Here is a 24957-nt window from a genome sequence, read left to right on the forward strand (position 1 = left end):
CGATAGAGCCAAGAATAAGGAAGTGTCAAAATACACAGTATGCATCTGTGGAAACACATGTACTTTATTTCTATCAAACTCTACCCACAGAACTAATAGACACCATTTTACTAACTGTATTTGTGTATCTAGCCTATGGGAGGTGGTGACCTGGAAACTAGGAAGGGAGCCAGTGAGTGCACAGTAGTGGGTATGGGGCGTGGTGAGTAGATGGTGAGAGGAAGAAGTGACAGCTGGAAACAGCAAGGGGAAAATGACAAAACATAGACCCAGTGCATCAGAAAAAGTAGCCAGCTAGGGTCATTTAATATCAGGGCACACAATCTTACAGATCTTTCAGCCATTGAGCATTTTACTCTATTATATATAGCATTGCATGATGATTGCTGGGTGTGACGTGACCCTGAGCATCAAAGGAAGGTTACATTCTTTTCAGTATATTTAATTGGAGATGTTAACAAAGTAAACAACACATTTAAAATGATTTCTAAATCAAAAACTCAATGAAATAGTTTTGAAGCTTTCATTATCTGGATGACACACGAAGATGGTACCACTTTTTATTAACGAGGATGTATAAGTAAAGCTTTACTGCAGATTTTATTCTTCCATTTATCCTATCACTCTCTCTACTGAATACCTGTGTTTCATTCACTCGTTTACTCACACAAGTGTGAGAAAAACATTGAAAGTATGGTAGCAAGTCTTGGTTTCTTGATTCACTTTTCCTGCCCCTGAGTTATCCAGTGATAGACACATCCCATTTTGTTTAACTACAGGTCATCACTTAGGGAGCTCATTAAAGTAGGAATTATGTATTCTTCAAGTTTTCTGAAGACTAGTGGGACCATAACCTCTAATTCATACTTTTATTCTTTCCTCATTGGAGCCTTAGTAGAGGGTCCTTGATGAAAAAGGAGTTCTGTGGCCTCTCGCTAGAGAAGGGAAGGGGTATGGAGAAGCGGTGTGATTCAGTGAGTACCCCCCCTAAAGAAAGGAAAGAAGACCAGCAGAAGTCTGGGCAGAATAGCCCTCGTGTGGTACAACTTTCTCATGACAACGTCGCATTGTACTGTAATCATCTGTGTAAGCAGCTGTCTTCCTAAATACACAGGGAATGCCCCAAAGGCTGCCATGGCATCTTGTCTATTTTTAAAGCCCTGCTTCCAGGTAGAGTGTTGAATCCAAATGTATTAAATTGAAAGAAACATTCGTTAGGGGTTCATATCTAGGAAGGAGAAATGGGAACAACAGATCTGTCATAACAATTAAAACTTTTGCAGAATGTTTTAACAGTTTGTAACTTCTTCAATTTGTCATTTGAGTCCTCCTTCCTGTCTTGCAGTTGTTATCTGCAGTGAAACTCAACCCCCAAGGACCTCTGTTCTTATTTTGGGTTAAACTGGACATAAGAGCTGGGACGCTGTGTGTCTTCCTCCAGCCACCCTTTATGAGAAAGGACTCAGAAGGGATAGCGCAGGTCAAGGGAGATTTAGGACAGAAACTTTGGCTTTTGCAGTTTTTCCTGGTTGGGCCGGGAACTCTTTCCAGTCTACACACCCCCTATAAGGTGCTTACCATCTCTATTTTTTTTTTTTTTTTTTTTGCAGTACGCGGGCCTCTCACTCCTGTGGCCTCTCCCGCCGCGGAGCACAGGCTCCGGACGCGCAGGCTCAGCGGCCATGGCTCACGGGTCCAGCCGCTCCGCGGCATGTGGGATCTTCCCGGACCGGGGCACGAACCCGTGTCCCCTGCATCGGCAGGCGGACTCTCAACCACTGCGCCACCAGGGAAGCCCACCATCTCTATTTTTAAACTGAAATTCAGTCAGCCTCTATGTTTTCACATTCCGTCCTCCACATGCCCCCAGCAACTCATTTATAAATAATTAAGACTTCTTCAGACTTCTAAACTTTCATAGTAATGGAACACTGGGATCCCTGTTTACCTAATTTATTGTGGAAAAGGCAGCAATAACTGCTGCTGATGCTAGTAACAACAGCAGTTAATGCTTATTACTCACCATGCACTGTGTGCTAAGCACATCACATGCTTAATCATATCTAATCTTTGCAGCAATATATTTTACTATTACCATTCTTTAAGATGAGGAAACAGGCTTACAATGAGAGGTTAAGTAAAGTGCCCAAGTAAGTGATGGAGCTGGAAGCTGAAGTTGAGGTATCTGAGTCCAGAGATTATGTCTTACTCACTAATTATTAGCTAATAATCCTTATTAAACGGCAGTATCCTTATTTTTAAAAAGGTTTAAATGATCACTTTTAGTTTTGTAGATGTTACTATCCAGAAACAAACACAAATTATTTTCTCTAACATTTTTCAAGGAACAAAATAAAATTAAAACTATTGGACAGATAGTAGGAAATTAAAGGAAATAACCACCCCACATACTTGCAAAATACGATCCCCTTCTCGAATCCGGCCATCTTTGGCAGCAATGCTGTTTGGATCTACCTGTAAGGAAGAGGACACACAGCTTCAACTGGATATGCAATATCCTCCCAGGAACTTAAAAATATGGTTTTAAAAAATATTTTTAAAAACATATTTCAAGTTTTTCTATTGATTTATAGAGTGCATGCCAAATTTTTCTTCTGTCAACTGATTCTAAAAATGTAAATGAACTATTTTAGAATTAATTACAATAAAATTAAAGAGTACTAGAGCATGTTAAAAAAAAAATTCACAGGAATAAAAATAGCCACCTCCCAACAAGGCAAAATTCACGATGTTTGGCATCCAGTCAAGGATTACTAGACATACAAAGAAGCAGGAAAATATGACCCTTGATGAGGATTGAATCAATAAAAGAAAACTAAACTAGAACTTACACAGCTGTCAGATTAGCAGTCAATGACATTAAAAGAGTTATTATAGGAGATATGGGGATATATGTATATGTATATCTGATTCACTTTGCTATAAAGCAGAAACGAACATACCATTGTAAAGCAATTATACTCCAATAAAGATGTTTTTTTTTTAAAAAAAAAGAGTACTAGAGCACATCTTGATTTGTGGACCACTTTTCTCTCCCTGCCTCTCTTTGTTTCTTCCTTCCTTTTATCCTTTCTCCCCTTTTTATTTTATTTTATTTATTTATTTTTATATCTGTTCACTCATTTCTGTATCCCAACTGTCAGACATGGTCTTCAGCTGACATGATCCTCAGCTGATGTTAATACTAGGACCCAGGAAATTTACTTTCTGCTAGGGTGATTTTTAAATCCTGTCTTAGCTGTCTGAGAAAACCTGATAGCTATACCCTAAGTCCAAACTTATTAAAGGGATTTCTGTGTTATGAGCACATTAAGTTATAAAGAGATTTATAATCTATGTAGCTCAAGAAATGAAAAAAATCCTATCCATGTAGATTATTACTAGACACTACTTTACATATAAGGTGAAGTATATTAACTGTCACTTATTTTAGAATAAATAGATATTTAAAGCTCTATTAATAGTTTATCAACATTTTAATGGGCCAAACTTGAGTGATGACTTACTGTTCACTGGGGGTAATTCCATCTATCACATTTCACATGAAGGCTTCAAACAATTTATTGGAGCTTATTCTAGCAAAGCCTTTTTTTTTTTTTTTTCCTTTTTAAAGCAAAGTATTTCAAGTGTAAGGTAAGGTTGATCCATCCTATCCAGATGTTAGATATTACTTTTTAATTAGGTGGTGCCAGCCAATAAATGAGTTTTAAGTGATCAATCAAGAACAAAAGACACTATAATTACATGTAAGATGTATAGGGAAACATTTTTTCCAAGTAATTTTGTTCTGTTCCTGTGGCTTTTTTATTATCCCTGAAAAGTAAAATTCCAAAGTTGACATGTTTAAATAGTAAACAGAGACTCACTTGAAGGAAATAAGGGATGATTAATCAATTGTATCCTATTTACAAGACATTCACAACTAAAACTTTGTCTTCAGAACAGTAATCAAACTAATATTAAAATTCTGCATTTGTACCTCCGTACATACTACAAAAGATAATGTTGCAGGTGTTTCCTTATACTTCCTCACCATAAGCAGAGGGGTTATCATAGTTGTTTATTTAAAAGAAGTATATAAGTGAAGTATTCTCTGGAGATTTTTCCATAGTGAGAGCCAGTCAGTAGATTCTTTGGTAATCTGATACATTTATAGAGCTGAGTAGTTTTCTAAGTTCATTAATTATATTATCTCTGCCAGAGTCTAAACACCTCTATAAAAGTAATGTGATAAGCATTGTCGTACTAAGTTTCTAGGTGAGGAAGCCAAAGCTCAGTAAGTTACGTAATGTTTTCAAAGTCATGGCCAAGAAATTTTGGAACAGCACAGAACAGCAATTAGTATTTAGTTTGGGTTCATACACATACATATATACATACATGGTTTCACACACATATATGTGTGTATACATACATATATACAGGAGTTAGATAACATATCTATATATACTTGTATATGCATATATATGTGTAATTATAAATATGTTTGTATGTGTATATGTATATATATCTCACACACACATAATACCTTACTACTCATAAAATTATTCTTTTGGGAGTTTCAAAAAATCACCTATAATAATAAATTTTGCTTCACATTTTTTCAAAGTTATTAACACAGGGTATTTCACATTTACGTACCTCACTTTTTTTAATTGAAGTATAGTTGATTTACAATGTTGTGTTAGTTTCTGGTGTACAACAAAGTGATTCAGTTATGCATGTATGTACATATTCTTTTCCATTGTGGCTTATTACAGGATATTGAATACAGTTCCCTGGATAAGTACCTCACTTCTTGAAAGTGATTATGGGGCTGAATAAAACAAACCAATGGATGCACTTCTTGGATATGATATTTAAATTTATCAATTCTGTCAGCAGAGTAAAATATCTGATTATTGTGAATATTAGATTTAAAAGTCAATGCTATTGTTAACAGGACAGTTAAAAGACACAGTGGGAACAGAAGGACAAATGTTTGCTGATCAAAAACTTTGCCTGGCTTCCTGCATACTTAAGGGACTTTATTCAGATTTAGACAATGTTACAATTTTTGCACTTCTCCTTACTGGGATTCTGTGGTGAAAGCATCCACATTAAATAGGCTGATAATAATTCCACTACTCGGGCAACATAATTTACTTTCCTAATTGAAAGTGACAACTACTGGCACATTGCCAATTCTTCCCATTCCAGCCTCCCAAGGATTTTCTCATCGTGAGTCATTTCACTCCACTGCTCGCTGTCTGCCTCCCCTAACCTCTCCTCCATGGCATTTCTCACCTCGCTGACATAAATGCCGGTGTCTTCTTCATCATCCGTTCGGTAACAGACTGTCAGGCCCAGCTTCTCTTGACTGTTAACACGACACAACTCGACCTCCTGAGAGAAAAACACACACAGAACGACATTTATCTCAGAGAGAAATCAAATCCCGCAGCAGGATGGAGAACTCACTGATATTCTCTAGGCCATCCTGGGAAGTCTTCATAATCATTGCCCAACATCTGAAATTAACCCATGTTACCAGAATCCTCACAATTTACTCTCAACATGTATATCTGTATATTCAGGCCAGTGTTTTAACTTTTCATTGTAAAGTTGGAGATGTGCAGTTTTTTTATATTAAATCATAAAACTTTACAAAACCACAAATGAAGTTTAAATAAAATATGTATAAATCAAAAATGTGGAATCAAGAAAATATTTGAGAATGTTAAAGTAGGTAGAAAAATGTTTATGAAACTACTGTGTTTTTATTTGTATTTTAATAAAGCAAAATTAAGTTCAAATAAAAAAAGACTAAACTGTACATCAATTCTTCTTTTGAGTTCTATTCAACATTATAATAAGCAAGAGTTCTGTGTAGCTCAGGCCAAGGTTTTCTCTTATCTTGTAGCAGCTCTCACCCTTGGAAAGAAATGGGTTCATCCAGGCTGTAGGGAGAGACATCAACAGTCATATGGGCAGAGGCAATGATTCAAAAATGTAGCAGTAAATGAACAAGGAAACACATTTACTGCAACACATGGCTAAGGGGCTTAAAATGTCAGTCCTTAGGTAATGTATATTGAATCTATTTCTTGATTTATATTCTGTAAAATAATAGTAAATTTCAGTGTATTTCATTTTTATATAATAAAATAGACTTGTACTACTCTCAGAAGCAGATGACTTTTAGAATAAATTGCATAATTCCAAGCACTGAAACACAAATTGGTGCTCTCATCATGGAGAATGTGTTCCTATTGGATGGAGCTTATAAGGCCCTTTAGTAAAGAATCAGATGAGGAAGAACAGAATAAATTTAAATTGGAAATGAAATCTAGACCATCTTTCTAAAACTCAGGCTTTGTGGGAGTTATTTGTCTGTCTTGCTTAATGCTCTCTCTCTTGTGCCTGGAACAGGGGACTGCTCAGTGTGGGGACTCAGTTAATGCTGGTTGAAGGGTGATGGCTTTTATTTCAAAATATATCCTAGTGTTTATAACTTTTTGTAAAACAATAATTAAATAATATTTCCTCTTTAACTGGAGGTAGATTTTGTGTGTGTGTGTGTGTGCGCACACGCGCACGTGTGTATGAATGAAGGGAATAAAGTTTGTTAATAAAGTATCCATTTAACTGTATATGATCTGAAATAGTTACCAGGACTAAATAAAGAGAAACTCACTTAATTTCAAACTAGAGGATATTTTCCTGTACACTATGCTACATTTGAAGAAGTATCTTCCCTTTTAACTTTGTATTTCAGTGAAGGTCTTGGCATTGGAAAATAACCATTTATTTTGGCGACGTACTATAAACCAAAGGTAAATCCTTAATGAGGATAGACTGTCATAAGCTCCAGTGACCAATAATTTCACAGCTAATAGCAAATAAAAGAAAATTTAAATCTTCTATCCTGAGACATGTACTGCAAATTGGTGAAGTACATGAAACCATGAAGAATGCTGACTTTACACCTGGTAGACAAAGATACTCTAAATTACACTACAGAGCTTAAAAAGGGCATGGTGTATGTTGAACAAGAAGAAAAAAAGTCTTTTCACCTAGAGGAAGAATAGCAAACAGTGACATGTTTTGGCACCAGAAGCAAAAAGTATACACCAATCAAGGGCATTTTCAAAATTGGCAACAATTAATGCCTCTAGAGGGAAAGAATACTTGACTAAAACTGTAACATTAGGAAGGAATTATAGCAACAAAAGAGCTTCTATTACAGCAATGAAGTATACAGTTAAGGAGTAAAGAAGCTTGTGATTCCTAAGAGGCCTACAAGGAAACCTAAACATCCCATACAAAATTGAGAGTGAGACCTTTAAATTAAAGCAAATGATCTGTATTCGGAGCTGAAATCCATTGACTTTCGATGTCCTTCCAATAGCACTGGAGAAAACACCCCATCCTGTGGGAAGTTGTTTCCAGAGGGAAGCATTCCTTTCGTGAGTGTTTTCTCTACACTCTCCATGCTGTACTATGGTTTGGTGTTTGTTTAGGAGATGCATATCTAAATATTTTGTGGTAAAATGGAACCAATCTATTAAAATAAAAAGGGTAGAACCACCCATACAACACCAATATCACCAAGAATCACGGGGAAACAGAAATCTGAGATCCTGAGGTCAAAATAACTCTTCAATCTTGTCATCTTATTGAACCTAAGCAAAACTGTGAAGCAGGTCTCAAAGTTACCCACAGCATCTTTGTTTTCAACATCACCCCTTCCCCTTTTAAGATACTGGGCATCCTCCTACTATTTCTTTTGCTTCCTGGATTTCCTAAGGCTGCCAACCTAGGAAGCCATTGGGATTTCAGGCTTGCCATCCTAATTATCTCCTAGAAAAACCTGGTATTTGGTGTAGTCTTCCATTCTCTCACAAGTAGCTCTTGAGATATAAAGATAATTGATAAATAAATGTTTCTTAAAGGGATCATCATTAGTAATTATTTAAAATGTGGCCCCATCCAGGGTTTGGTTCACACCAATAAAGATTGAAAATACAATTTTTATTACAAGCCTTAATTCAAAGGACTGAACTTATGGAAGTAAGATTCCAAGCTCCAGAGGAGGCGCAAGTGAGATTTCTCGGATCCCACAAACCACCGAGCACCAGCCCCAAGTGCGGACTTGCAATTCTTTCTTTGAAATAAATAATGTTTCAGGTACTACAGATTTCATATTGGTACACAAAAGCATACATTTTAGAATCAAAGTTTCTTTAATTCTATGACAAAATAACTTATAAGCAGCTACCTGTTGACAATTTTGTTTGTATGAGGTAAAGGAGGCTTTGTAAAGGCTACTTATATGAAAAGCATCCTCTAGCCCACGTTTAACTTAGTATTCCCTTCACACAAGTGCACACAAGCCTCTGACTTCTGAAGAAATAACCTTCTGGTAATAGAGAATGTTTTCCCTAACAACTTTCATACCTTTCCCTCTGTCATGAGGAAGCTGTTTGATGAAAAACATAAAAGTAAAATGCTACCTCTGTACATTTTCTCCGTGGAGACAATGCTTGGGTATCTACAAATCAAAGGCAAGCCCGCACGGATGGCACTGCTAACCGTCCATAAGTCATTTGTGACTGCAGTGGAAGAATCACTTCATATACCCGATGAAACCACGTTCATTTTGGCTTAATGTGCTTTAAGATGCTATGTTCTGGGACTATGTACAGTCCCTTAGAAAAATCAAATCACAGTATCTAATCCTGTGAGAAACTGATTACTGAGATTGAGAGTGGAGTAGGAGATTAAAGTTAGTAAAGTTTGCTGTGAGATATCCTTCAAATTATAGACAGAATGGGATTTTACATAAATTGGTTGCACTACAGTGCTGTGAATATTTTATATATTTTTTTATGATTGGGTCTAAGGTGGAACAAGGAACTTAAAAAGAAAATAAAACACACTTTTGCTTTTTAGATGGAATTCTCTTGCTGGAAGAAGAACTGAGGCTTGAAGCTGCCTGCAATCGTTTTTTAAGCAAATTGTTTCCACGCTCTAAAGAGCTCTTGAGGCCCATGGCATGAGTGAGAAAATTCAGAGGCAATCAGTCTACGCAAGTCAGAATGAAAACCAGGGCTAAACAAGATGTTCACTGATATCAACTGATAATCCCGAGAGAGGGGTCTATTGTGTCCATATCTTTCTTTTAATTTTATTTGTTGTTTGGTTTTTATTCATCAGACAACATAGCCATTACTACACAAGCTTAGTATTAATCATATGTCATTGTCTTAAATTTTGTAATGTTGATTAGTAACTAGTGAAATACCATGCTTAGTTGTTCCAACAAAACCTTTATTAAAAATGAATTAAGTAGGAAATATGAAAACTTTAACCCTCACAGCTAAGAGAAGCCTAGATACTCTACTGTGAAAATATTGCTTCAATTCCCTCTCTTTTGGATAGTGGAAATCAGGTATAAAACTCAGTAAAAAATAAACGACAAAACTCCTGGAATACCCAAATTGCTATGACTACAACGTTTCAGGCTTGGACACCCCAACTCCAAACATTCAAAACAAGTTACTGCAACTAATAAATAAATTACATTTTATAGAGACATTAGGGTAAAAGTGAAAGCACATGGTCCTGTCTTTACACTAACACCCCTAACCTCACCTCCTCACTCAACCACTTTCCCTTTTCAATGATATTGTTGTGAAATACAGGCAGTGTTTAATCCTATCCTATTCTTAGCGACTTTCTCTTTCTGAATCCTTTGAGAAATAAAACTGCCACATTTTTCTAGATCCAGGTTGTCTGCTTCTCACTGTGGACTCTGAATTGCCTTAGGAAGTCTTAAATTACCCATTTGAGGTTTGTGGGAATGTAATCAATTTTACAGCCTAACAAAGAAAAAGATGTTAATTTTGTTTATACTTTTAACTGGGGAAGGGAATGGATTCACGAGGCCAGTAATTAAGAGTCCATGTCAGGAATAGAAATGGGAAACCTAAAATCAAGGTGAGTGTGACAAGTGGTTTGTATTTTGTATGGTTACTTCTGCTGTGTCAACGAGAGAATCAGGCCAGCGGCATGGGCACCTGCCCTTTAATGGGCTTTCACTCAGTCCTGCTCTGTCTATATGAAAGAGCAAAGGCAGGGCAGGAAACCAGAAAAACGTGCTGTTTGCATCAGACATGTTTTTTTCTTCCTTCCTATTTTGATATTGTATCTTTTGAGAAAGCTGCACTTGTTTTTAAGTATTAGGATCATGTGGTTTACCTTTGTAAGAATCCAGAGTTTTTCACAGTTGACTCTTGAGATTTGAACAAAACATAAAATGATCCTTTAGTAGCTTACGAATGGCACTGCTAAACATCCACAATCATCTGTGTCTAGATTTTGTGATTTATATGTTAGTTGTGGGCAGGTCTACATCAATATAATTCAACATATCATAGCAATGTACAGAAAAGACTACTCACAAAATGTCATTTCCATAGTTGCTTTACTTCTAAAATATCCACTTTAAGCACTCCATGCTCTGATCAGCTTCCATTCCCACTCCACCATTTGTGCTCTCTCACTGGACCCTGAACCTGTTGACCCTTCCACTTTTCACTATCAATAATTCCCTCACACCCTCCCCTCTCTCCTTGCCCAGCTTGGAGCTGCAGTCAGTCACGATACTCATAAAAATCCACGTCCTTGCTGTTCTCTGCCTTCACCGTATCACCCAGCAAAGGTCAATCACTGCCAAGCCCAACTATTCACTTCCTTGTGTTCCCACCTAAGCAGCTGTATGGTCCTGGAGGAAAAGACACAGCCATGCTAACTACACGGACTGCTTTCACTGTAAACTCATTCCCACAAACCTCAGACGGGCCATCAACACTGCCTGACAATCGCACATGCTTCCCTCGTCAAGCTGCTCCACTTTCCTCAATTTTCCGACACAACCTGCCCACTCTCAGTTGATGACCTCCCCTCAGAACTCATTGGATGCTAAGGCATTCTTATTACCTCAACTTTCTGCTCTCCCAGATGAGTATTTCACACCCCTTTTCTCTGCAACTCTGCTAGGGTGCCTTCTCTCTCTTCACTCGTAGCCAATCATTCTATTCCACACTTGGAGAAAAAAGAAGCCATGAAATGGAAACCACTGTATCTTCCCTCCACTCAGCATATTAATCTAAGTTTATCTGTATCCACCCTGTAGGCAATAATTCTGTTACAGTGGAAGAAAGATCACCAATTCTATCAAAGGCCAATGCTTCCACTTGGTAAACCATTCCTTTTTTTTCTTTTCAATTTTTTTTCCTCCTGGAATTATTCCTTCTCTTTCTCCTGCATTATCAGTTTCTCTTTCCCTATGAGATCATTCCCATTGCCAGACACACACACACAAAGGAACAATATCATCCTTATGGGATGGGGAGGGAGGAAACCCCACAAAGATGATGGTCAGCTATAGGTTGAGGGCTGCTGGAAGAATCAAATAAAAATGCCTTGGAAGACATAATGGAATTGACTCGGTGCTTACCAAGTCCAAATTTCCGAGCAGAGAACACTGACCGTGCAAAGGCACAGAGATAGGGAACAACATATCATGTTAGAGGAGCCTTAAGTAATTAATGTGTGTGAAGCTAAGGGTTGAAGATTGGAGTGGGTGAGTGGACATGATGAAGAATAAAACTGGAGAAGTGGCAAGATCATAGAAGAATGACTGCACTATACTGAATAATTTGGACTCTGTATAAAAGTAAAGAAGACTCATGGAAAGGGAAATAGCATAGTCTGGTTTGCAGTTTGGAAAATGGCTTCAACAGTAGCATGGAGGGTGAGTTGGAGGGGTTAAGAGATGGAGAGACAATTTGGGAATGTTACCAGTTCATGCAAGAGAAGGTAGGAGCTTGAATGTAAACCGTGTCATATAAGTCCTTAAACAACGTTACTATTATTTCTACTTTATTGATGAAGAAAATGAGGCATAGAGATAAGTAACTTGCCCAGAGTCACACAGCCAAGTCAGAAGCAGAGCTGCGATTCAAGGCCTAACTAAAGGACTCATCCTGAATTCTCAACAGCTCCTTGCTCTGGTTCCAGTTACAGCTCTTTCTCATTTTTCAGTTTTCAGCTTAAATAATATCCTGGATAGGATCCCTCTCCATCACTCTTTCTGAAGCAGAGTCTCCAAAATTTTCTACAGAAATTTCACCAATGCTTAGTAACTTCTTGACAACTATGATTATTTATTCTTTTTTATTATCAAATTTGTATTTTATTAAGTTGCTTATTTTTATTGTTGGTTTCCTTTACTATTCTTTAAGCAGATATTTTCTGTTATGTTTATTATATCCCACAAGTCTTAGATATGAAAGAAGGAAACTCAGCTCTTGAGGACAGTGCCATGCCGTCTTCTTTACATTCCTAATACCAGCAGAATCTGGGGATTTATGAGAAGCCCCCCAGGCATCTGCTGGATGAGTTAACTACTATAGTGAAGTTGGATTTAGGCTATAATTGCTTTGGCTATGTTTGTAACTCAGTATAATCGTATTAGATTAAGTAGAATAGATTCAGAAAACTGTTCAAACAATAAATGTGACTGACTCTCTTATAATTTCTGCCAACAAGATAATTAATCACAGTGAACTAGAAAAATCAAGCCAAATTAACTATAAAGTACTCATTCTAAGAATTCTTCTAGCACGTTTAGTTTTTATTCACTTTATTCATCTGACACTTTCGTAGCACCTGCTATGTGCCAAGGCCCTCATTTAGCACAGGAAACTTTTAGGTACCAACCATTGTGATAAATGTTTTGGGAATACTGTCACATTTAGTTTTATAAAAATATGACAGGCTAATATAGTGTATCACAGTTATTTACGGTCTAACCAGCGTTCATTCTCTCTCTTTTTGAAAGCATGACTCTAAATTTCTTGTGCAGAATCACACCTTCTTCTTTCCTTGTCTATATGTCTGTTCAACACTGATTTCAGCTTTAGGGGCAGTCATGTGACCTAGATATCAGCCAATGAGTGTATTTTATTTCCTTAGCTGTAGTGATCATTTCAAGGATGGATATTTGATACGGTTCAAGCCCATAAATATCAGGCCTGAGAGTTTTGTTGAAACTATTGAGAAAAGAACACTTGCCTTCCCTGTTGTACTTGAACCTGCAAGACTATAGGAGCAGCTCAAATCTTCATCTTCCCACAATATATAGAGCCTGGGGGTAAATGCAACAAAGAGGAGATAAAAGCCAAAAGATGGAGAAAGACTAAAATTTAGTGGCATCATTTGAGCCCCTGCATCAAGTTATACCTGAAATAGTAAACTTCTGGAATTTTCAATTCAGAAAGTCAATACATCTTCCTTTTCTCCGTAAGTATTTGTTTTGAGTCTTCTGTTTTTTGGATCAGAGTCCCAATTGATTTTGGTAGATAGTATAAATTTCATTTTATAGATAAAACAATTCAGGCCCAGCATTAAGTAATTCACCTAAGGTTACTTAGCAACTATTTGTCTGAGTCAGAAATTGAATATAGGCTTTTTTTTTTTCTTGCTTTTACTCCAAAGCTTGTTTTTTCACTCAATACACTCTTCTAGTCCAATGATGATTTAAGAGCTCATTATTAGACTGAGGCTTAAACACTTAAAGAACTCAGAAAAGTGCAATGGGCTACATGGTAGAAAATAGATGAGTCAAGGGATGAACCAAAAGAGGGAAAGTTCCAGAGAGAAGCTACTTTCACGCAGTGGGTAAGAAGTTCATTGCAGCTATAGCAAAGGGTTGCTGAGGGGAGTATTAAGAGATGATGCTAGAGAGGTGAGTTAGGACCAAAGTCTAAAAGATCTCATAACCAAAGTCCTGGGCAGAAAAGGGAGAGGGAGATCAATATGCAAAATTTGGGGCATTCCAGCTTCTATAAACTACAAAGAGTTATGAAAACTAGGACTACTGGGAGGAAGCAAGGACTTGATTTTCTGGTATTCAACTGAGGCAGAAGCATAAATTTCTTCTATTTTATTTTTAATATTGATTAAATTTTAAGAAAATTAATATAATCATAAGTTACTTCATAGGATTACTTGGAAGGAAATTTTAGACACAATTTAATTTGTCCTCCAACTTTTATCAATAGAAATGATTTTCCCACATTTACCTGGTAATTTAGTGGCAGAGCTAAGATAGAAGCCAAGTCTCCTGACTTTCATTCAATAGCTCTTTTTTACTGTTATCTCTTTGATTCTCATATTATTCTTTACGTAATTCTCACCTGGGATGGTCCTTTGGGGTGTGCAGGGAGGAGAGTGTGATGGGAATGGGAAAATCACTGCAGGAAATGAGAGAAGCTGATGGAAGTGGGTTACCTAGGTGAAATGTGTGGAAGTAGGAACAAGGTTGACAAGTGACGTTAGCTGTAAGGTAAACTGAATCAGGGTGATGACACAGGACTCAAGGAGAAAAGGGCTTGAGTTGACATCTTTTTTAAACTATTCTTTCAACCCTTTGTGTCTATAGTAGACTTAAAAAGAAGAAATAGCACACTAAACTTTTATATAAAAGTATTGTCCATTCTCTGAGAGGCTCAAACACCTATTGTCATTCTCATAGTACTGCATTTCACCTGGTCCTGCTGTCTTTATTGTATCTCTATTCCTGCCATTTGTAAGCTCTCTTCTCTTTGAATTACGGAAACTAGCTTTTTCAAAAGAAAGTGTTAACAGCATTTCTTTGATATTGGTCATGTGCATTCTGAAGAGTAAATAGTCGAAAATGACAGGGTGACCCTTTGTGCCCTGGTAGTCCTTGATTCAGTGATTGTAATTCTTGGTTCCATTCACCGTCATGCTTTTGAGCTTGGCCATGTTTTCCATAAAGGAGATCAGCTAAAGAGATACCATTTACTATTTGGGGTGCTGTTTTAAAGTAAAAAGAAAAATCATTTTGAAAAGCAGACATTTACTTGAGAAAGAAAAATACCTTTTACTTAAATATAAGACAACCTATAGCTACTCTGGGTGGCAGAGTGAGCATAGTAGAGGAATAAAAGTAAAATCTACACATTCGCAAGATGATCCTCAGGAGCACCTACAAGGGGATTGAGTAAACTAGGACTGAAATAGGTGATAAATATTAACACTGGGTGACAGAGTTATCACTGCTTTATCTAAGAGAAAACAATGTCATTTGGAAGCTAACCTTTGGAATATTGGAAGCCCTGTTAAATATTTGGCACAGAAGTTGATATACTGCCTATCCCTTGACAGGTAGGATATATAGATAAGAACAAAGTGGCAAAGAAGGCAGAATGAAGAGCTACAGGGCTGTGGTCTAAGATAAACCCAAGAAGGAATATATTTATGTTTGGTGGCTAGGATTAAAAGACTGCTCCAAAGGGCCCAGAGTTTAGTAGAGATGGTAGATTTACTGTGAACCAAAGTTAAAGGAAGGAAAGAATCTGGGGCATGATAGCAAAAACTACATTTTTGAACTTGAATGGAGATAGTAATCTAAATTTATCAGATAATATTCCATTTATCATGCTCCATGTGGGGTCAATACGTTGATATGCAATGGAAATTTTTTTGCTAAAAATAGTGCAAACCCACTGTGTTTTTCATAGGTAGGAAAATTAGGTGTAAAACTTACACAGAAACTACAAAGATTTTACATTGTAAAACATTACGTAGAATAAATTTGTGTTCCTGGAAGTGGATCAGAGGAAGAAGTCTTTTATGTTATTATATTTTTATACCTAATATTTAAGACCTTGTTGAAAATATGATCAAATAATGAATTAAATTTTCTTCTAACTACAAAAATCCAAAATATCGTCTGCCTTACCATGATCATTCAAAAATATGGTATTTTATTCAAGCATCTCATGGTCAGTAAGTAACTTGTTCCACAAGATTCGTTATGAAAAGATGTTTGGTGTCCCACATCTCCAGATTAGTACCACAGTGTATAATAATAAATTTCTTTGTAAATACATAGTGATTAATTGTAGGTAACAGGCTGATCCTGAATTCATGCATTATTTCATATTTTGTAGGTTCTATGTTTTGCCACTGGCCATTATCCAAAGTGTTCAAAGAACTCATCTGATAGCACAGATTCTAGATTTTTCCTTTTCTATCCCTTCTTTACGGAGTCAGCTCTCCTAGTTATTTTTTAAGGCTGGTCTGTTTTGATACATGAAATGCACTGCATCTTTATTGTACTGGCAATAAAATTCTAATAACATGCATTGAAACCAATTAGTAGACCTGAATATCTCCGGATCTAATGAATGAGAAAAGGAGGGCCTACATTTATCTATTTCAGATACTATACATTGAATTCTAGACTGGGAGACGCCCGTGTCTCTGTTAACACAACAGAAATTTGTCAATCCTTTTCAGAACTTCTCTTTATTTGAAAAGCATTTAGGAAGTTTTCCAGCATATGTTATTAAGGAAACATAAAAGGAAGATTAACAAAACAGAAGAAGAGGGGAAATAAATAAACCTGTTGACAAAATGAACTTTATTTCCATCAACTGGTTATTGGAGCAGGAAATACAGGCTTTTCTAATGAGGCACTGGGCTATGATGGCGAGTTTTCTTCTAAGCCATTTTATGGTGGGGGCTAGGGAGCTTTTCCTGTGGTCATCATAACAGGAAAAGGTACAAGACTTTTAAACCTGTCAAGATCCCATAAAAGTTATAATAATTATCCCCAAATTATTTTTTCCCTGTTCTTTTTCTTGTTTGGTAAAGTAGCACTTTCATATAATCAAATGTGTTCACATTACCGCCATAGATATTTCTGATCTAACCAAGGAAAACAAATCCTAAAAACATTTCTCTTACAAAAGACAACAAGAGGTTAAAAGTGTGGAAGTTAAAGTTTTGCATTTTATTCAACATTTTTACATTTTCTCCAAAAGCTCAAGATAGTTGGTGAGTTATTTATTTTTCTTAAATCAATAAGCAATGCAAATAAAGCAATGGACAAAGGATTAATCTCCAAAATATACAAGCAGCTCATGCAGCTCAATATCAAAAAAACAAACAACCCAATCCAAAAATGGGCAGAAGACCTAAATAGACATTTCTCCAAAGAAGATATACAGATTGTCAACAAACACATGAAAGGACACTCAACATCACTAATTATTAGAGAAACACAAATCAAAACTACAATGAGGTATCACCTCACACTGGTCAGAATGGCCACCATCAAAAAATCTACAAACAATAAATGCTGGAGAGGGTGTGGAGCAAAGGGAACCCTCTTGTACTGTTGGTGGGAATGTAAATTGATACAGCCACTATGGAGAACAGTATGGAGGTTCCTTAAAAAACTAAAAATAGGGGGCTTCCCTGGTGGTGCAGTGGTTGAGAATCTGCCTACCAATGCAGGGGGCACGGGTTCGAACCCTGGTCTGGGAAGATCCCACATGCCGTGGAGCAACTAGGCCCGTGAGCCACAATTACTGAGCCTGTGCGTCTGGAGTCTGTGCTCTGCAACAAGAGAGGCTGCGATAGTGAGAGGCCCGCGCACCGCGATGAAGAGTAGCCCCCACTTGCTGCAACTAGAGAAAGCCCTCGCACAGAAACTAAGACCCAACACAGCCATAAATAAATAAATTAAATTAAAAAAAAAAAAACACTAAAAATAGAACTACCATATGACCCAGCAATCCCTCTACTGGACATCTACCCTGAGAAAACCATAATTTAAAAAGAGTCATGTACTACAATGTTCATTGCAGCTCTATTTACAATAGCCAGGACATGGACACAACCTAAGTGTCCATTGATGGATGAATGGATAAAGAAGATGTGACACATATACACAATGGAATGTTACTAAGCCATAAAAAGAAACGAAATTGAACTATTTCTTGTGAGGTGGATGGGCCTAGAGTCTGTTATATAGAGTGAACTAAGTCAGAAAGAGAAAAACAAATACCCCATGCTAACACATATATATGGAATCCAAAAAAAAAAAAAAAAGGTTCTAATGAACCTAGGGGCAGGACAGGAATAAAGACGCAGACATAAAGCATGGACTTGAGGACACAGGGAGGGGGAAATGTAAGCTGGGACGAAGTGAGAGAGTGACATGGACATATATACACTACCAAATGTAAAATAGATAGCTAGTGGGAAGCAGCTGCATAGCACAGGGAGATCAGCTCGGTGCTTTGTGTCCATCTAGAGGGGTGAGATAGGGAGTGTGGGAGGGAGGTGCAAGAGGGAGGGGATATGGGGATATATGTGTAGGTATAGCTGATTCACTTTGTTATACAGCAGAAACTAACACAACATTGTAAAGCAATTATACTGAAATAAAGATGTTAAAAAAATGCAATAAATATAATATTTCACTTTCACATTTTTAACTAAAAATAATTGTAGTTTATTCAAAAAAGAAGCAATGTATGCATTTGAAATGCAACCATTCTTAGAAGGGAGAAAGTTCATTTGGGAGAGGTATGTGCATTTTAAACATTGGGGAAGCTTTCTCAAAATGTACATAACATTATTTGCAGGTATAATTTCATGTATACATATTTTCTAAGTTTGGTCATAGCTCCTTGTCTGTGCTTATATGATTCATAATTAACAATGACCTGTAATATTTATCACATATTATCCTATGATATATTTTTTAAAAATGGAAAATAAGTAATGGTATGGATTTTTCAGAGCTTGTAAAGTTTCATAAGAATGCACATATTCTCACATATATGTATCAATTTTTATTCTAGATGATATAATTTCCTCAGTGACTAGTGCATAGGTGTATAATTGTATGTTTGTATAACCATGATGCCATTTTGTGGCATTTAAAGTAGTAGTAATTTATTATATTGGATAGACAATTAAATAAATAATGATCAGATTAAATTATTTATTTATTTTAAATATTTATTTATTTAAATTATTTTATGGTTATTTGCCCAACTGCTTTATGATCTGCTTTTTCCTTGGGCCTTTGAAGAGTAGACATGTTTCTCTATTTGTTGTTAATGATATCAGTCTGAATATTTTGACCACTTGAAAAGTAATTTCCATCATTGCATTATGTATTCTACAGCCTGATTTGATAACTACAAACAAAAACATGGATCATCAAAATTAATCTGAAGTATATCAGCATCTGTTCATTACCGCATAATTTATAATAGCAAAGTATCATAAATGTCCTCAATGTCCACAGTATGTGACTTCTTAAATAAATAAGGGAATATCTGAACGATGGAATATTAAGACTCTGGAGAACTTTCATAACACGGGAAATGATCATTATAAATACTAAAGCAGGACACAAATTTATATAACATAACCATCTCCCTTTTGTGTGTTTTTTTAGTCTTATATTCAAATAAAAATTCCTGGAAGAAAATATGAGTAGTTAGCTCTAGTTGCTGTTGTTATGATCATGATTCCTTTCTTTTTAATATATCCTTGTATTTCCGAGCATATTTTCTGTGAGTATATACTTACCTAGAATCAGAAAAATAAGCATTATTTTAAAACAACAAATATTAATCATTGAAAACAAATGGGTGCTCTGTACATCATGGTAGCCGGCAGATCTCTATTCCTTCCTTTCTACACAATCATCTTATTTACTAGAAAATACTAATTAAAAAGCAAGGAAAAAAAAATAATTTGATCAATTCAAATTGGAGGTGAGAAGAAACTAAACATAAACATCAAAGAAACACTGTGTGAGGGTTAGAAGCTCAATGGCAGTACTATGGGCATTATCTTCATCTAAAGGAGACACAGACACTAAACCTTGGTGGTTGTTTTTTTTTTTTTTTTGCATTACATGGGCCTCTCACTGTTGTGGCCTTTCCCGCTGCGGAGCACAGGATCCGGACGCGCAGTCTCAGCGGCCATGGCTCACGGGCCCAGCCGCTCTGCGGCATGTGGGATCTTCCCGGACCGGGGCACGCACCCGTGTCCCCTGCATCAGCAGGCAGACTCTCAACCACTGCGCCACCAGGGAAGCCCCTTGGTTGTTTTTTAATGCCCCAAATTTAGCCAAGCTTTTCATTTATGGAGCTCTAGTAGGTTCTTTGTGCTCGTAGTAGGGCCAAATCTACATGAACACGTCAGACTTATCGACCCTCCACAATTCTGATCTTCTTTCCCAACTTGCTTAATGACATTACCATTGTGTCAGTCAGCCCCATTTAGGTCTTCACTGTTATCTTGTATTCTCCAACTGCGGCCTTTTACAGATAATGGACATTGCCTATAAAATGATTCTCCTTTCTCCTTTTCTTCCTACTCCCTTTGCTGTTGCTCTGGTTCAGTCTTGTAATTTTTCTTCTCCACCTGTTCAATCCCCTTGAATCATCTGGAAGATTACTGCTTGATTAATCTTATTAATATGTCTTTAACACATTATTTCATGCTCAAAAGCATTAATGGTTCCCACTGATTACTGAATTAAGTCAAAAGTTCTCAGATTGACTCTCAGACTCTCTGTAATCTGATCCCAAACGACATCTGTAAAGCATCTCTTATTCTTCTGCTTAAAGATCGATGACCTGGCCAAACTGGAGTAGAAATCATTTCCCAGATCTGTCAGACTTTCTTCCTCCTTACCAAAATGTATGGCACTTCATTTACTATCCCTATTAAAATTCTGCCTATATTTAACATCTAATAAATTATGAACTTCCGAAAGGTGGAGGAAATGTATTCAACCTTGTATCTCAGTGTTGATAGTAGGAACTTGCAAGTAGTAAATGCTTGTGCCTGTTTGCTAAATAAATGAATCTATTTCAAACCACACCTGTATCACAGTCTCTTTATCACCTAGAAGTACTCTTCATCCCTCTGGGTACACAGTGGTCTCTGCATCTCTAATTCAATACAAATCATACTTGGCCTTACATGTCATTATGGAAGACAGGGACATTCCCAGTTTATAGGCATTAGGGTTTCCTTGCATCTGGCCATGTCTAGAAGACTAGTATAGATGAACCGCTAGGAACTATTTGTAAGAAGGCTTAAGAATCTCCCTGTGAAAAAGGATACAAAGACTCAAAGAATAGGACTCAAAAAGTAAGACTTCTGTGTTTGACAGTTATGTTGTGCTAGGTACTTTGAAGAGCCTTCCTGCTGAAAACAACTAATGAGGCTGACCTACTTCTTTTATTTATTTTTAAAGTATTACTAGGATGACAAAATAACAGTAAATACTCAGAGGACAAAACAAATGAGTGAAGGTGAGAATTTGGAAAAGAATAATCAGGAATCAGATTTTATCCTTGAGAGTATTTACTGATTTAAGTGAAGCTAGGCCTCAGTGTCCACAGTTTCACAGAGCACAAAGAATAGGAGACAATGTCCAGAGCCTATTCAAGATAAAGAGTCTAACAGGAGACCACAGGAAGGAAGCTGGGAGGCCCAAGAGCTATTGACTTAGTGTTATGGTGAAAAAGAAATACAACACCTCTCTCCAGGGCATTGCAAAGAGAACTGTCTATCGTGAATTTTGGTCTTGAATGAAAGGGAGAAAAGTCTCATCTGAGAATAAGCAATAACAAGCTGGCCCCTACACAAACTTCATGGATGTTTGCACCTCCAATTCAGACTACCTGGAGGGGTAACGGTGGTATCTACAACAGCTCAAGCTGATAATTAAGTTTAAAGTAGTCCTGGGAGGGTGATATCCCCAGGAGCCCAGCAGAAACTAACTCATGCTTTCTGGCTGGAGAAACCCAGGCCTCAAAGTGCGCCAGGGACAAAGTTGGAATTAAAATGTGCTTAGAGTCAAATTTCACAAAGTACACAAAGCAACAGTGCACCATGAGTGAGATCCAGCAGGAGAAAAAAAAAATTAAATAGGAATCATAACTGGAAAGACATGGAGAATATATACAGAGAGATTTAACATAATGAAAGAAATAGGAACAAGGATGGTAAATATGAGTAATGAGTATAAAAATAACCAATAAAAAAGAATAAGAACGGGGCTTCCCTGGTGGTGCAGTGGTTGAGAGTCCGCCTGCCGATGCAGGGGACACGGGTTAGTGTCCCGGTCTGGGAAGATCCCACATGCCGCGGAACGGCTGGGCCCGTGAGCCATGGCCGCTGAGCCTGTGCGTCCGGAGCCTGTGCTCTGCAACGGGAGAGGCCACAACAGTGAGAGGCCCGCATACCACAAAACAAAAACAAAAACAAACAAACAAAAATAGAATAAGAACTTATAGAAATGAAAATTATAATAATTGGAGTTAAAATTTAAAGGATGTGTTTAAGAGCAGATTAGACAGACCTGAGGAATCGCTCAACTAGAAATTAGTGAACTAGAAGATAGATTTGACAAAATTATCTAGAATGCACACAAAGAGACAAGGAAATGAAAAGTAGGAAACAGGAGTTAAGAAATATGGAGATAAAGGCTGAAAATACTCCAGAACTGATGAAAACCACTAATCCACTGAAATCAGGAATCAGTACCTTTATTGTGTACCATACCTGTATCTGTATTGTGTATCAGTAAAGATACAGTGGAATGGTATTTTGTTGTGCTGAGATAAAACATCTGCTGACCTAGAGTTCTATACTTGGGAAAATGTTTTTTACAAGAGTAAAATAAAGATATTTTCAGATAAACAAAAAAACCAAACTATTTTGCCAGTATCAGACTCTCACTAAAGAAAGCTGAAAGATGTATGTTAAGTTCAGAAGGAAAACTCAGATGGAAGGTCTTAGGTGCAAATAGAAATGAAGAATAAAGAAAACCTAAAGAAATATGAAGTACTCATACTATATAATGGCTTAAGGGGTTAAAAGAAGGCCAGGAAAAATTAAAATGCTTATAAAGGTATCATATAAGTCAGGAAGGGTGTGGTTTGCTTAAGTGTTCTTGAGTCTCTATACAGTATTCCTGCTAAGGATGAGGGTAAAGATATTGTTAATTACAAAAAAAAAATCAATACACTAAGTTTTATAAGATAAGCACTAAAAGAACAGAAATAGTTCATATTACCATATTGTAATCCAGCAGAGGGGAAAAATTGGAATGAGAAAGACAATCAATTTACATTAAAGACAAGAAAGGATAGAAAAAGAAACAGAAAAGTGAAAACACAGCACAGTATAAGAAAATATAATTATGCCTAAATGTATAAATAATTATGAGTGTAAACAGACAAAATCATGTAGTTAAAAGACAAAAAAATGACAAAATATAAATGCAAACAGACCACCACTGCTGCCAGCACAAAAGAACAACATTCCAGCTCTATAAAAAGTGTACAAGAAAGGCTCGCAACAAGACATTGTCAAAAAGGCATGCAAAACATAACAGTTCAGAAAAGGTGAAAGTAAAAGTTGGCAAAAGTTATGCCACAAAATACTAAGACTAAGCTGGTGTAGCTATGTTATTAGTGTAGTAGAATGTATTGTAGAACAAAGATAATCGCAAAAAATGTCACTACAGTTTTTTTAAATGACCTAAAATTGTAGAAAACAAAAATGACAGAATTAGAGATAGAATTTGACAGATCTATCACTGTAATGGCAATTGATAGATAAATCAGCCAATGTAATTTTAAGGATAAAGAAGATTCGAACAGTATGATTAACAAGCTTGATCTAATGTATAGCTATAGAATATAATTCCCAATAAATGCAGAATATATATTATTTTCAGGCATGAATTGACCTTTTATGAAAAGGTTCACTTTAGCATAATAATAATAAACACATTAAATTCAATTTGTGCTAAGCAGTGTTTTAACCACGTTAGAATACATTTTATTTAATTAATTAATTTATTTATTTTTGGCTGTGTTGGATCCCCGTTTCTGCGCGAGGGCCCTCTCCAGTTGCGGCAAGCGGGGGCCACCCTTCACCGTGGTGCGCGGGCCTCTCACCATCGTGGCCTCTCCCGTTGCGGAGCACAGGCTCCAGACGCGCAGGCTCAGCAATTGTGGCTCACGGGCCCAGTTGCTCCGCGGCACGTGGGATCCTCCCAGACCAGGGCCCGAACCCGTGTCCCCCGCATCGGCAGGCAGACTCTCAACCACCACACCACCAGGAAGCCCTAGAATACATTTAATCCTCACAGTCCTAAGGGTTTGGTATATAAATATCCCCATTTTATACATGAGAAAACTGAGACACAAAGATGTTAAGTGATTTTCTCAAGGTAACAACTAGAAAATGGAAGAGCTGGGATTAGAGTCTATCCTCTTATCTGCCATGCACCCAGGAGCACTGCCAGGCTGTTGGCAGGAGTTAGAATTGTCTCAATTCTGAGCTCTCCTTCGTTCAGGACAGTGGGTACTTCTGAGGGAGAAAGTACAGAGACAGGATTGGGAGGGGGCATGCAATATCATGGTAATGTTCTTTTTCTAGAACTGAGTACTGAGCGGACAGGTATTTATTGCATCTCTGTTTGAAGGAAAGTTGACACTGTAACATAGTATTACTCAGACTATTTTTAGAACTGACATTACAATTTTATGCCATTGTCCTAAAAGTGCAATGAGAACAAGTGAAAATGAAAGGTAGATTTTAGCTCTTTGTAACACCAAAAGCATAAAGATAGGCACTGGTTACTTTTTCTCCTGGAGGTAACTCTTGGAAAACGGCATGGCAGGTACACAGTGATCCAACAATCTGCCTGGGCCAGTAAGAAACGGAGAGAGGGAGAGAGACCAGGCCCCAGAACGTCAGGTCCAGCAGGGGATACGATCATCATAGTTGAAGTCAGAAAGAAGGAAAATGCCAGATTTTATGGGGTAGCAACTTGGCAGTTTGAGAGTACATATGTGCCATACCATGAGGATTCCCAGAAGCTTCTGGAAGGATTTTGACAGGTGATTTGAAGAACCCAAAAAACTAGAGGAGAGGGTATAGCCAGAAAAATACTGTTTTATTACTGCCTGTGCTTTTTTCTAAACACAGGCATTTTCTAAGGAAAGTGGGTAACTC

At 37.1% G+C, this 24957-nt stretch overlaps 1 protein-coding gene across 2 annotated transcripts in view; it reads right to left on the bottom strand.

The window, feature by feature from the left end:
* Window positions 1–24957, bottom strand: part of PDZRN4 (PDZ domain containing ring finger 4) — a 372250-nt gene that overhangs the window by 14598 nt on the left and 332695 nt on the right. For both annotated transcript variants that reach the window (XM_027093508.1, XM_027093509.1), the window contains 2 exons: window positions 5308–5406; window positions 2413–2475 (listed from right to left, as the gene is read on the bottom strand). In XM_027093508.1, the coding sequence (XP_026949309.1) occupies window positions 2413–2475; window positions 5308–5406 (162 nt within the window). The remainder of the gene's footprint in view (window positions 1–2412; window positions 2476–5307; window positions 5407–24957) is intronic.

Source organism: Aethalodelphis obliquidens, unplaced genomic scaffold (genome assembly GCF_003676395.1).
Source record: "Aethalodelphis obliquidens isolate GAN/ISIS:26980383/991018 unplaced genomic scaffold, ASM367639v1 scaffold84, whole genome shotgun sequence".
NCBI classification, from domain to species: Eukaryota; Metazoa; Chordata; class Mammalia; order Artiodactyla; family Delphinidae; genus Aethalodelphis; species Aethalodelphis obliquidens.